The following is a 13,209-nucleotide window of genomic DNA, read 5'->3' as shown; positions in this document are numbered from 1 at the left end:
TACTGAAGGTAATAGGGCCCTTTCTATGTCCAGCTGTGCTTTGTCAACAACAAATTGTTGTTGTGTTTTGTGTTGAATATTCTATATGGTAATTTATGGACCTAATAGGTATCTAAAGCCATTTGCATGCAACAAATATGTATTTTATCAAAGTAATTGTTGATCCCTTATTTTGGCTGCTGATCCCTTATTTTCAAGGCTGCTGATCCCTTATTTTCGAGGCTGCTGGTCCCTTATTTTCAAATCTGTAAGTTGACAGCTATGGAAAAGACCCTGGACTCTCTTTTGGGGGCCAAAAGCTCCCCTGTTTGTCATTGCCCTGTTTGTCATAGCATCGTCTTAGCCTGCTGACAGAGCACAGACCTTTGATCTTTAACTCCAAGTTTACTTAAGATGCCAGTGGCACCATAAAGGTAGGGCTTGAGGGCAAAACGAGCAGGAGGGCTCCCAAACAACAGCAGGGGCGTGCTTGGCAAATTCTGGAATAAGTGACTTGATGGTACTGTTTTGAAAGGGCTGCAGGTATAGTAGGACAACTGAGCCCAGAGTCCTACCTAATACCCTGTAGCTTAGTTCTCCCTCCAATATTTGTGCGGAAGGTGCACAACAACAGTTCGCAAACGGAAAGAGCTGCTATGAATGAGAGCATTCTGAAATGCAAAGTGGCTCTCGCTTGCAGACTTGGTGGCGCCTGATCAATTGATGAGAACGAACAATGAGCTATTCCAAGTATCTGGAATAAGAGTCACAACACCCACCTGCCAGAATGAGAATTAGAGACTTCACCATGCTCTTCTCAGCACCTGCTAAAAACATTTTTGTTGAGGCAAGCCTACTTAGACATGTAGAATGTTGACGCAGGTTTTACGCTGTGTTGTGTTTTTTTTTAGCTTATCATTGATTTTAATTATTTTTGAATGTCTTAAATATTCGTTATGAACTTTTTTTACTGGGCATTTTACTTTTTTTATTCTTTTTGTAAACTGCCTCGAGGTTTTGTTTGTGTGTTACAATCAAGTGATGTATAATTTTTGTGAAATAGATAAAATAAACCAGATTTTTCATGGAGGCTCAGCACAAGGGGAGCCAGAAGGCAACAGTTTGAGGAAATGTGGGACCCAAGAAAATTTGGGAGATGGGTAAAGGCAGGTCAGGTGCCATTATGGATGTGGTGACCCCCCCCAACTCCAGTAAAACCTGCTCAACCTGAACATCTGTAAACAGAAACACATCACAAGAGCCTCTCTCTCTCTCTCTCTCTCCCCCTCTCCTCTAGAGGAAACTGACACCATAAATGAATTTCTTGTGGCATAGAGTAGGAAAAAGATGAAACGGTACCACAAGGGCTTTTTTTTCCAGAATATCTGAACCTTATTATAAGAGGACATTTATTGAAAAGGTAAAATGCAAATTTAACAAACCAACAAACAAATAATAAATGATATTTTTGCTAACTACAGAGGAATAGCAATTTTAGGAGACTTGTAATCTCTTTGACATTTCTCATCATTAATCCTACCCTCTGATTTAGAACTTTGCATGAGGCCTCTCTCTAAGAAATAGCTTCAGATGTGGACGCTGCCAAAGTCATTAAAAACACACACATTCCATGTGTAAAGACTGGAATTTCAAGATCCTTTCCCAAATTTTCTTCAGATGCCACTGCAAGTAATCTGAAGCACAGCTTGTTCCTGGAGGATGCCTGGCACGTTCTTCCTTTCCAAGACCTCACCTTAAACTTTCCATACTGCAAAATCCATTTTCCTAATGTGCTCAGGTTACTATTGCTATGGTTTTGTCCAAAATAACTTCTGGTTTCCCAGGAGAGAACCTTCACGCTTACAGTGGTAATGGTCATGCCACATGAACGGGCAAGTCACCTGCATGGTTGGTGTCTGAGATGAGTGCTTGGCACTTTCTGTGAGAGAAACAGTAGTTGCCAGTACGGATGTGGTAGAAACTCAACTTTGTTCACACCTGAATGCACTTTTCAAATCAACAGGCAAACCGAATCACAATTATCCTTCAACATCAGCAACATGCTGAATTTGGTGTTGTAGTTCTCCAACCAAACAATATGTACAAAAATGCATACTTTTAAAAATCAAAATACAACTGTGCATTATATTGAGGAAAATGGCTTGCAAAGATGTGTACATTGGTCAAATCTTCATACCAAAAAAGTGCCATATTGGAAGAAACAAGTAAGAAAACACTGGTAATTTTTCTTGAGGATTTTTTCCCCAATCTACAAACTGATGCAGAAATGTGGATAACAGAATTTAAGACTGGAAAAATGAGAAACTGACCCTGAAATTGAGAATTTTGCCCATTCATAGTTACCTGGGCTTTAGCATGGCTTTAGAAGGTTGGCGTTTCGAATCCCCATGACAGGGTGAGCTCCCATTGCTCGGTCCCTGCTCCTGCCAACCTAGCAGTTCGAAAGCACCTCAAAGTGCAAGTAGATAAATAGGTACCGCTCCAGCGGGAAGGTAAACAGCGTTTCTGTGCGCTGCTCTGGTTTGCCAGAAGCGGCTTAGTCATGCTGGCCACATGACCCGGAAGCTGTACGCTGGCTGCCTCGGCCAATAAAGCAAGATGAGCGCCGCAACCCCAGAGTCGGCCACGACTGGACCTAATGGTCAGGGGTCCCTTTACCTTTTAGAAGTGGTCTTGGCTCTTTCACCGCATGCAGTTTCCCTCATTTAAACCTTCCATCTCCCAAAGTTGCTATCTTCTCCTGCTCCCATGGGGCTCAATGTCTTTTCCTCAAGGTGCAGTGCTATAGAACTATGACCTTGGAGAAGCATCCACTATTCTCCCATTGGTGTCCTGCTCATATATTTGTAAACAGAATTGTTGCTGCTTTTGCTGTTGTTCCAAAGATATAACTAGATGCCCATGTGCAAAAGAAAGCAGGGCAGAGCATCAGTACCAAATTGAATCTCCTTGCCTTACCTGGTAATGCTGGAATGTCCCTTGCCTAAATTTTTGTAGAGCCACTGCCAATCATTGTATACAACATCAAGGCAGATAGACCAATGACTTTGTATAAGGCCTATGTTCCTTCTTATGTTCCAGCATCTTTAATAGTTGTGGTGTTTCCGTGTGCTGCTCTGGTTCACCAGAAGCGGCTTGGTCATGTTGGCCACATGACCCAGAAGCTGTCTGCAGACAAACACCGGCTCCCTCGGCCTATAAAGCGAGATGAGCGCCGCAACCCCAGAGTTGTCCACAACTGGACCTAATGGTCAGGGGTATCTTTACCTTTACTTTAAGGCTCCAGTTTTCTCTCATCCAAAGGAAAAATAAACTGGGTATCTCTGCCTGCCCTGGAATATCTGAACACTGAGGACTAAGTGAGGGCTTGTAACAGGTTACATTGGCAGAGATATTTTAAGAACCAGACTAGTAAGCTGGCTAGCAGGAAATGTTTGCTTGTTTGCAAAGGACATCCTAGGTCTTTGGGAAACACAGCCATTACTCCCTCTGCATTTTTCCTCCCTCTTCCCACATTGTCATTACAGATCTATGATATGGAGCACACATTTTTCAGCGAAGGAGAGAAGCAGAAGATACTGATGAAGATAGACCCTCTAACCAGGACAGAGATCTTTCAAACTGGAAAGGGCAACAAAGAGGTTCTGGAAATACATGACTTCAAAAATGTATGTACTGTCATTTCTGCCCCCGATTGTGGTAGACCAAACATAACAGAATACCGAGTGAGGCATTTTCACTTTCTGGGGAACCCTTTAGGGACAGATTGTGGAGTTATTATTGAAGTGTACATGCACCTCTAAAAAAACTCACTGGGTCTGCACACTGAAAGCCAATTGTTATAAACAGTTCAATGAACATCCCATGATTTAACGACTATGGTATACTGATAGTGAACTCACACGAATTGAGTGCCAACCAAAAATAAGGTAGTGGAGAATCACTCTGTATTAAGTACATATACAAGAGTGTGTGATTTATAAAAATAAAAGTCTGACAACCACATATGAGCTTTTAGGACCTAGAGAATGTTGAGGTATTGGGGGAGGGAGAAACTTGGGGAGGGGGGGGGAGAGAATTGACCTGATCAAGCCCAGAAGAGCTTGTAGAGATGTGTGCCATGAGGTTTTTGTTAAATTCCCCTCCCTCCAGTATACAAGGATGCAACCTCCCCAGGCTGAGACTAAAATACCACATTGTTGTACATCCCACTTTCAGTAATAACGAAGCATTTATATAGAGTACTTGTTGGGAGTTTCCATAGCATTTCACATATTTTCTAGAGACACATCTTTACCATTGCAAGACTGGGGAAACTTGAACTTTTGCACATGAACTATAAGCCTGTAAAGTAGTTGAGTATTGCAATAGGGAGGCAGACTAGATCTGATTGATTGTCAGACAAACCAGTCAGTGAGATTACTGCATAAGTGGGATTTGAACCCAGGGCTTCCTGACTTCTAGCTCAGGAATCTTAGCCATTATGCAATGAAAGCTTGCAAAGGGGGGACAGGAGCAGGGGAAGGAGGTGCTCATCGGGATGTGCTATTGCCCTGTGAAAACATAGCATAGAAACCACACAATAAAAATATTATTTGTTTCGTATTGCTTTTATTTTCTATATATTCTTTACAGGGAACGAACCACATACTATGGCCAGTATTTAAATGCTGCCTATAACTTACTTCCCAGACCTCCTCATACCTCCCCTTTTTGTATTCCAATTTCCAATTATTAATTCAGCAAATCCTCACTTATAAGAAAATAAGGGAATGAAATTTTACTTGTTTTTAAACTGTTTTTAGTTTTGTATTTTTTTATATTTGATATGTCTTTTTGTTTGTTTGTGTTTTATTTTTTCTGTATAATTTTTGAAATGTTAATAAATATCTTTAAAATAAATAAATAAATAAATGCTGCCTAGACTTTTGGCCCCATCAATAAAGTCCAGCGCCCACCTTATTGAAATATCAAATCGTGTATCTTACCCTGAATTAAACTATACCCATACAATGACTGCAGGACTTTATGCACTTAGTTCTCTTGACCAGACTTTTTTTCCCTGCTCCACTAGGGAATAACAGGCATCTTTTTTGTGGGAGACCCGAAGTGCTTCATCCGAAATCAGATTAAAGGGATTCCTGAAACATCCAACGTGGACATGGAGGAGCTGGAAGTATGCAAAAAATGAATAACTCCTTGAATTAAATAAGACCCAGGACAGCCAGAGATTTATAACAGCATGGAAAGTACAGACCAAGAGTAATCCCATTAGCTTTTAAATTTCTCACAGACCAGGCAGATATACTCACAGCATATGCTAAATGCCAAACAGAGGTCTAACTAAAGCAGTCCAGATGGAATTAGTTCCAGAGATGAAACTGGTCCAGCTAAACCAGTGGCAGAACTGAAGGGCTAAATGAAATATTTTAACCCAAATTCCACAGCTTGTCAAAATAGTTAAGATGCATAGAAACAGAGAAATCTGCCTTATATTGAGTCAGAGCATTGGTCCATCTCACTCATGGGTCAGCAACCTAAGGCCCATGAGCCACAAGCGGCCCACGGGGGTCGTTTCACCGGCTTCCGAGCCGCCCACGTGCTGCACTAAACCAGCACAGCGCAGAGTGGGGACTCGCTGCCATAGCGCTGGAAATCACGTCTGCACAGACGCCGTAAATCTGTGATGCACGCACTCACACATGCGTGCAATCCTGCCCATGGAGGACTCTCTGTTGGAGTGAACCAGCCCAGGTGAGGTAAGCCTTGCTGACCCCTGATTCTAGCTTATTCCTGTTGTCCCTGATTGGCAGCATCTCTCCAGGATTTCAGGCAGCGTTCTTTCTTAGCATTCTCAGGAGATTCCAAAGATTGAATCTGGGACCTTATTCATGGGACCAGTTTGATTCTGAATGGTGTATTAAAGAAGCCCTCCTTTTAGGAGAGAGGCTACATTTTTAGACGTGATGGGAACAATGGGGCCTCCAAGTAGGAAACATTGGATTTATAAGGTTTCGTGGAGGGATCTAGTCGCCCACTGTGGGATATAGATTTGCATTTCAGTCAGGCAACTTCCTCACATGCCCTTTATGTCTGGGCAAAGTGGAAGGCGGAACACTGAGTGGCAACTTTATCTGAGCAACCTGCAAAGCTGCAAGGAGAATGTTTTAGTAAAGGGTGAGGTGGTGCCTCCAGTTTTAGTCCAAAATAATAGTGCCCCAGATATTAAATGTATGGGAAATACAGCTCTATGAAATTGTTTCTCTAGGTTAACAAATGAAAAAAAAAGACATTTTTAAAAAATTTCTCGCAGGATGAAGAAATTACAGATACCTATTTCGAGCAGTCTGTAGTCTGGATTCCAGGGGAGAAGCCTATTGAAAATAAAGATTTCCTGAAAGGTTCCAAGATCTTTGAGCTCTGCAAAAATGTGACTGTGTACTGGATCCACCCGACCTTATTAAGAGGTAAGGCCACTTACTCTTCTCCTTTTTGTAGCATGTTGACGAACCTGCAGCCTACCTACCAGTGCAAATAAAGACATCCTTCTTTGGCCCACAGTAAAACTGAATTCAGACATACTGACGTCAACTGCAGTATGGTTGGTCATGTTTTTGCCCTGTGCAAAGCTCACCTCTGTTTCCTAATCAGCTTGAAACTAAACTTGAAGATATAGAGCTGTCAACCTTGACACCCAGGAATAATCTCTCTCTCCTCCCCCACCCCACCCTTATTTCTGGTGCTTTCTAGCATTTACACTTACTTTTGCATATTTCAGCTGTTTTTTTGGATATGACAAATTGGTTCTCATCTCTGCATAATATTACCAAGGGTTCAGGGACATGACAAGAGGCACACAACAGTGGCTTATTCTTTGGGGTCCTTCAAAAATAATGTATAGCTCACTTCTTGAACTTGTTTTGGGTATAAGTGTGTTTAATAGGTTAAACCCAGATGGGTGGGGTATAAATAATAAATTGTTGTTGTTGTTGTTGTTGTTGCTGTTGTTGTTATTTGTGTGTTCCAGGGGGGAAAGAAGAATCTTTTGCAACTTGAAAAGGAGGCATCGCCAAAATACAGAGCTAGCTTATGGTTGCTTACATACTAGAGTCCTGTAATGGTGGTGTTGAGACACTGGTTTTCTCTGATCTGGAACAGGCATTAAAATAGGTTTGCCAATATATATTTTTTAAAAAGTAAAAATCCAGACACAAAAGCTGCCATTAAAGCACAGTTCTGTATGATCTGTCAATGACAGTTAGTCAAGGTGCTCTTATGCATGAATTAGCACACAACTGGTTCCAGCGGTAAGCCATAAACCACTTTAATTTCCACCAGAAAAGTAATTCATGGTGACTTGTTTGTCTCTGCCTCTTAGAGCCAGAACTTCTTGACTTTGAAAATGAAGGTCAGGAGGAGGAGGAAGACGACCAGATTCTGAGAGACAAGCAAGACTGGGCTAGACATCAGGAGGGAAAGGAAGAGCAACACTTGGCTAAGGATGTAAGACCAAGTACCAAACGTCAGGCCCGGCAGCTCACAGAAGAGGATTTCCCTGTAAATGATTACGTAAGTCAGGAGCAGCCAACCTTTTGAGGCCCATGGGCATATTTAGAATTTTAAGATAGTGCTGTGGGCAGCAGTCACAAAATGGCTGCCTGGGGAACACGTGGCATGAAGTAACACTAATGGCTACTACATCTAAAAGAGGGGGAAGGGACAGAACCACAATGGTCTCATCACCATCAATTATTTTTTTCTTAAAGGCACCAATATTAGCCACCACAAAAGCTTGGTCACAGAAGGAAGCTCTTTGCAGCTCTCTTCTGTCCAGAATGGAAAGAAGGGTGGATGTCTAATCCCTGTATCCAATGATGATGACACGTTCAGTACAGGAGAGGCTGAGCCAGTGCAAACAGGAACTGAGCAGGAAGGGCCAACCGTCCCTTGTGCGTTGTGGATTTTTGAGGGGGTGTTTACTGAGACATTCAAGGGTGCCATAAGACGTACTAGTGAGCACAATGGGCCTTGTTGGTGTCATGTTGGTGATCCCTGACATAAGTCTTTGGGATCAAGCCATTTTCATCACTGAGCTCTGGGACTGAGCTTCTTGAGGAGGAAACATTGAGGAAGCAACTCAAGGATGGGGAACCTGTGTTATTCCAGATGTTGCTATTCTATTCACTTATTAAATTTATATACAGCCACACAGCATAGGTCTCTGTGCACACTGCTTTACCAGAAACAAGGCATTAAATGCTATGGGTTAGGGATGGAAGAGAAATTAAACTTAATTTGCATTTAAAGGCAGACCTGCATAGTGGCACTTTTTGAAACAAAGCACAGTCCTCCTCTGAAATTTGCACTCCTCCATATGTTGCAATTCATTTCTCCAGCCACATAATGTGTACAAAAATGTATACACTAGGGTAAAGTGTGCATGAAAATGCATATGTTAGCAAAAATAACAGTATAAATGTGTATGTATTGGGGATGGGTTTTCATTTGGCCTTTAAAAAAAATATTGCAAACAGATGTGGAAATGTGAAAAAACTGAATTTAAGATTGGAGAAATGAGGCACAGAATTTAAGAGACTTGCCCGTCACTAACGATGGCCCCTTCCCAGATATGTCTGCCCTTTCTTCCTTCTGTACAAATGAGATTGATTTCCTGCCTTTTTGCCTTCCTTGTTTTCCCCTTTCAGTCACAGAATGGACTGGAGTTCCATCCCCTGTGGGACGAGAGAGGATATTGCTGTGCCCAGTGCCGCCGTGCCCATCGATACTGCCAGAGGGTGTGTGAGCCTCTCCTAGGGTATTACCCCTACCCTTACTGTTACCAAGGAGGGAGGGTCATCTGCCGTGTAATCATGCCGTGCAACTGGTGGGTAGCTCGGATGCTGGGGCGAGTGTAAGCACACCCAGCCCCCCAAAAGATAACTCCTGATATACTGCAGTGTCCAAGCGCCGCCCAGGGAATTTCCTATGGGGTGCACTTGTGTGCTACCAGCACTGCATCTTGTTCAGGGGTCCCCAAACTATTGTCCAAGAGCTTCATCCAGGTAGTCCATGGCATGACTGTAAAAATACAATTAAAAAATCATACAGCATTTGCATCATGCAACACAATGGCTGCAACAGGCAGAAGAATGATTAGGGCATCCACAATAATTTTCAAAGTTGTTCATGGGGGTGGGGGGAGTTTGGGAAACACTGCTGTAGTTGCTATTACTGCAGTTCAGTAGGCACCTCTTAGACAGTCACCCTGAGACCAGTGGGGATTGGTAATGCCCATCATCAAAAGGCCACCACAAAATGTCCCAACTTTGCTGGTCGGACATCAAGGAGCAGCTTGGGCTGCTAGTGTGTGGTGTGTGTGTGGATGTGGGGGGGGGGCTTCAAAATGTGTTAAGAAACCCATTTATTGAAGTACTTCTGAAAATGTATTGTTGCCAGTTTGTTCCCAGTGAAGCAGACCTGCAACTTACATGGGGGTTAGTGCATAAAGCCAAAATCTAAAATAGTCAAGACCATGGGTAGGCAAACTAAGGCATGCTTTTACATGAGTAGAATGTGCCCTTTTATTTAAAATGCACCTCTGGGTTATTTGTGGGGCCTGCCTAGTGTTTTTACATGAGTAGAATGTGTGCTTTTATTTAAAATCTGGATTATTTGTGGGGCATAGGAATTCATTCATTCATTTATTAAATTAAATGGACTATATTTTTCAAAATATAGTCCGCCCCCCCAAGGTCTGAGGGACAGTGGACCGGCCCACTGCTAAAAAAGTTTGCTGACCCCTGGTCAAGACCCATCGGGTGCAACGGTGGGTGGGATTGCCAAGGTTTACACACACACACCCGGATGCCCGTCCCCTTTGCATTGTATTCTTTTTTTAACAAAAAATTGCATAAAGCTGAATGCGCACAAATTAAATGTGCGTAAATTGTGGGTCTAATCACCATCCTTGGAGCTGTGTAACTGTTCTTGCCACATCCAGCTTTCTAAAAAATATATAATTACATATCAGGATTCTGGGTTGTATCTGATGTCAGTTCTACTCATGTTAACTTAGGCTAGCGCAGTGTCACTAATTTCAGTGGGTTTACTCTGAGTAGGATTGAGTTGGAGACAGGCCACTGATTCTGCCCAACATTCTGGGGATCTAGTGAGAGTAGACCAGGTTAGGGAACCTGTTGCCTTCCAGATGTTACTACACTCCAGCTCCCATCAGTCCCAGGCAGCCTGGCCTCCATGGGTGAGCATAATGGGAGATGGAGTCCCAACAACATCTGGAGAACTGCAGGCTCCCCATCCTTGGATTGGGCAGATAATCTGAGCCTGCTGTAAGGCAGATTTCTGTATCCAGAGAAAATGATCATTTCCTATTTCCTGTAGGAGATAGTAAATGACTGTTGCTTTGGATGAAGAGTGATGATATTTACACATTTCCCGGAGTGCTTCAGCAAAGAAGGTTTTTTCAGAGCCTTTGGAGTGGTTCAGTTTTGGAATTTCTCTTTCCCTTATTTTATTTTGCTGTGCGGAGGCCAACATTCTTCTCTTCCCACACCAGAAACCCCGCCCACCAGAAACCTCTTGTGCACATACCAATCAGCATCCTATACTGTGTTTACTGGCAAAAGGTTGAACCAATCCAGCGACTACGTCTTTTGCTTAGGCTGCAAAGCTGTCTCGCCTGAAGGCAGCTTTTTAGATGCACAGCCTATGTAACTTCCCTGCACACATTCATGTTCCAACTCTTTTCTCCCAGCTGACTGCCAAAGTGACTGGTATAACTGTGCTAGGGCAGCACAACAAAAGCCACCCTAAAGTGCCACAGCTAGATGCCCCAAACCCTAGAGCAGAACTCTTTTCTGACTGGCTGCAAAATTTTACAGGAAAAGATAAATGTATTTTTTAAAAATAAATAAGTAAAAAACCAACCACAATTACTTAGACCCACTCCAGTTTTCCCAGCCTCTCACTTCGCTAGAGTCCCATGCTATGGCTTCATGAAGTAGAAAACACAATCATTTTCCACTCTAGCAGCCTGCTAAACAGCCACACGAGGGCAGTCCTTTGAAAGAAATTTCTTGTCTATATCTAAATTATAGAATCATACAATTAGAGAGTTGGGAAGCACCCAAGGAGTTATCTATTCCAATTCCTGGAATGCAGGTATGACAGCTAAATAGTCCCTGACAGATGGCCATCCAAACTCTGCTTAAAAAGCTCCAGGGAAGGAAAGTCCACCACAGTCTCACTGCCAAACAACTCTTGTTGCCAAAAAGTTCTTCCGCTTTCTTGTCACTTGAATCCACTGGTTCGAGTCCTGCCCTTTGGGGGGCAGCAGTAAACAAGCTTGTGACAGCTCTTCAGATATAATTTCAGAAGCAAAGCAAGCCCAACCACGTTATAGCTTTGGCTCAATCCCCCCACAAGTTCCTCATTGCAGTACAGTCCAGAGCTTGGAATGAACTAGTTCAGTTTAACAAAGTTCACTGAATTAGTCCAAGATTTCTCAACTGTATCTGAATGTTGTTCTCATAACTGCCAGGTAAACTAAATTTGTTTCCCAATGAAACGTCAGTTTCCAGTTCATCTCCTCTTACACTTTAGAATCTTTGGGCCTTTGAGCTTAAAGACTATAATTGTCAGTGGCGGGGGCAATTAAGCCATTCACATTCATGTGTGTGCTTTGGTGTTTTCTCGGTCTTCTTGAGTATATCTTACACTTCAGCATAGCAGCTTCTAATATTCCGAATGTTGAAGAAATGTTGCTGAGGATCATTTGGATGAGCTTGAACTGTGAACAGGAATTAGCTCCTTTGGGGACATGCCAAACTAGCTCTTTCATAATGTTTTCAGTCATTGGAACATAAATGAAAACGGATGTCTTTCTGCAGGATAGCATCAAGGCCATGCATCCCTTTAGAGATGGGGCATCAGATATGCAGCCCTCCATCATGGGGGAGGTGTCTCTGCATCTCTTATTTCTTAACCTACAGGGCTGCCCATTTTACTATTGCTTTTTTAAAGGGGTGGGTGGGTAATAGTGCAATTGAGAAGCTTCTTTTTCTTTTTGGAAGCACATTTGTTTGCAACCTTAGGAGATGCATTTTAGTTGAATCCAGTCATTGTCAAGGTGTGTGTGGGTGCTACACATAGTTTATCTGAATTTACAGGACAGATATGAGAAAAGAGATTTATTATTACAGTGGTACCTCTGGATGTGAACGTAACACATGACTGTGCGGGTCATGTTTCACCATATTTCACCGCGTGACGTCATTTTGAGCATCTGCGCATGCGTGAGCGGTGAAACCCGGAAGTAACGTGCTCTGTTACTTCCAGGTCGCCGCAGAGCGCAACCCAAAAATGCTTAACTTGAAGTGTATTCATCCCGAGGTATGAGTGTATTATTTTATTTGCCCCCATAGCTCGTTGTAGAGGTGCAAGAGGTGCAATAATACATGACTGTATTATTATTTTATTTCCTGTGACTCCCCTTGAAGGCTAAGCAAGGAAGCTTCTTGCACAACAAAAGTTTTTTTAAGGTGCTGTTTTACTCTTGGTTCTATACAGACCTCAGATTACTGGCGCTACCTAGCTGCTCAGGTTTAGCCATTTTTTATTATTATTACTAACTCCCTATTAGCTTAATTGCTACCAAGTTAAGCCTTATTTTGATATGTTATTCTGTGTTTAGCTTCATCTATTGTTTACTTTTAGTTAACATGTAAAGAACATGACCGGTGAGAGGAGGCAAATATTAAAATATCTGCTCTGGCTTTGTTTCTACTTTCATTATTGGATAATGTCTTCCAAGGGCAATGGAAGGAAGCTCTCTTATAGATTTTCAGGTGTCTACATGCACCTACATACCCAAATGGTGGTAAAAGACCCAAAGATTCCCCAAGCATCTTCTCTCTCTCCCTCTCTCTCTCTCTCTCTCACACACACACAGCACCATTCAGCTTTTCCACATTTCCCACCAGCAATGTCCTTCGATGAAATGACTGCAAAGCGAGCCCAATTGTTGTGGTTCAGAAGCCACCTAATTCGGTTCTGATCAACCCACTCCCACCACACACAACCAGCTGCTCAGAAATGCCACTTCCCAGCCAACACACACACACAGCTGGTCAGTACAAGAGAAGCAAAACATTTACCAAGCGGAAACTGTTTCTCAAGAATCACCAGACAAAA

At 42.6% G+C, this 13,209-nt stretch overlaps 1 protein-coding gene across 2 annotated transcripts in view; it reads left to right on the top strand.

Annotated features, from left to right (window-relative positions):
• TNMD (tenomodulin) overlaps positions 1-12,789 on the top strand; it is a 43,894-nt gene extending 31,105 nt beyond the window's left edge. For both annotated transcript variants that reach the window (XM_081897668.1, XM_081897667.1), the window contains exons 3-7: positions 3,528-3,668; positions 5,075-5,176; positions 6,314-6,467; positions 7,379-7,569; positions 8,706-12,789. In XM_081897668.1, the coding sequence (XP_081753794.1) occupies positions 3,537-3,668; positions 5,075-5,176; positions 6,314-6,467; positions 7,379-7,569; positions 8,706-8,915 (789 nt within the window). In that variant the 5' untranslated portion in view covers positions 3,528-3,536 and the 3' untranslated portion in view covers positions 8,916-12,789. The remainder of the gene's footprint in view (positions 1-3,527; positions 3,669-5,074; positions 5,177-6,313; positions 6,468-7,378; positions 7,570-8,705) is intronic.
• The last annotated feature ends 420 nt before the right edge of the window (positions 12,790-13,209 follow it).

Source organism: Podarcis melisellensis (assembly GCF_964234715.1).
Source record: "Podarcis melisellensis genome assembly, chromosome: Z".
Taxonomy (NCBI): Eukaryota; Metazoa; Chordata; class Lepidosauria; order Squamata; family Lacertidae; genus Podarcis; species Podarcis melisellensis.
Note: the sequence above shows the minus strand (reverse complement) of the source record. Positions and strands in the feature narration are given on the sequence as shown.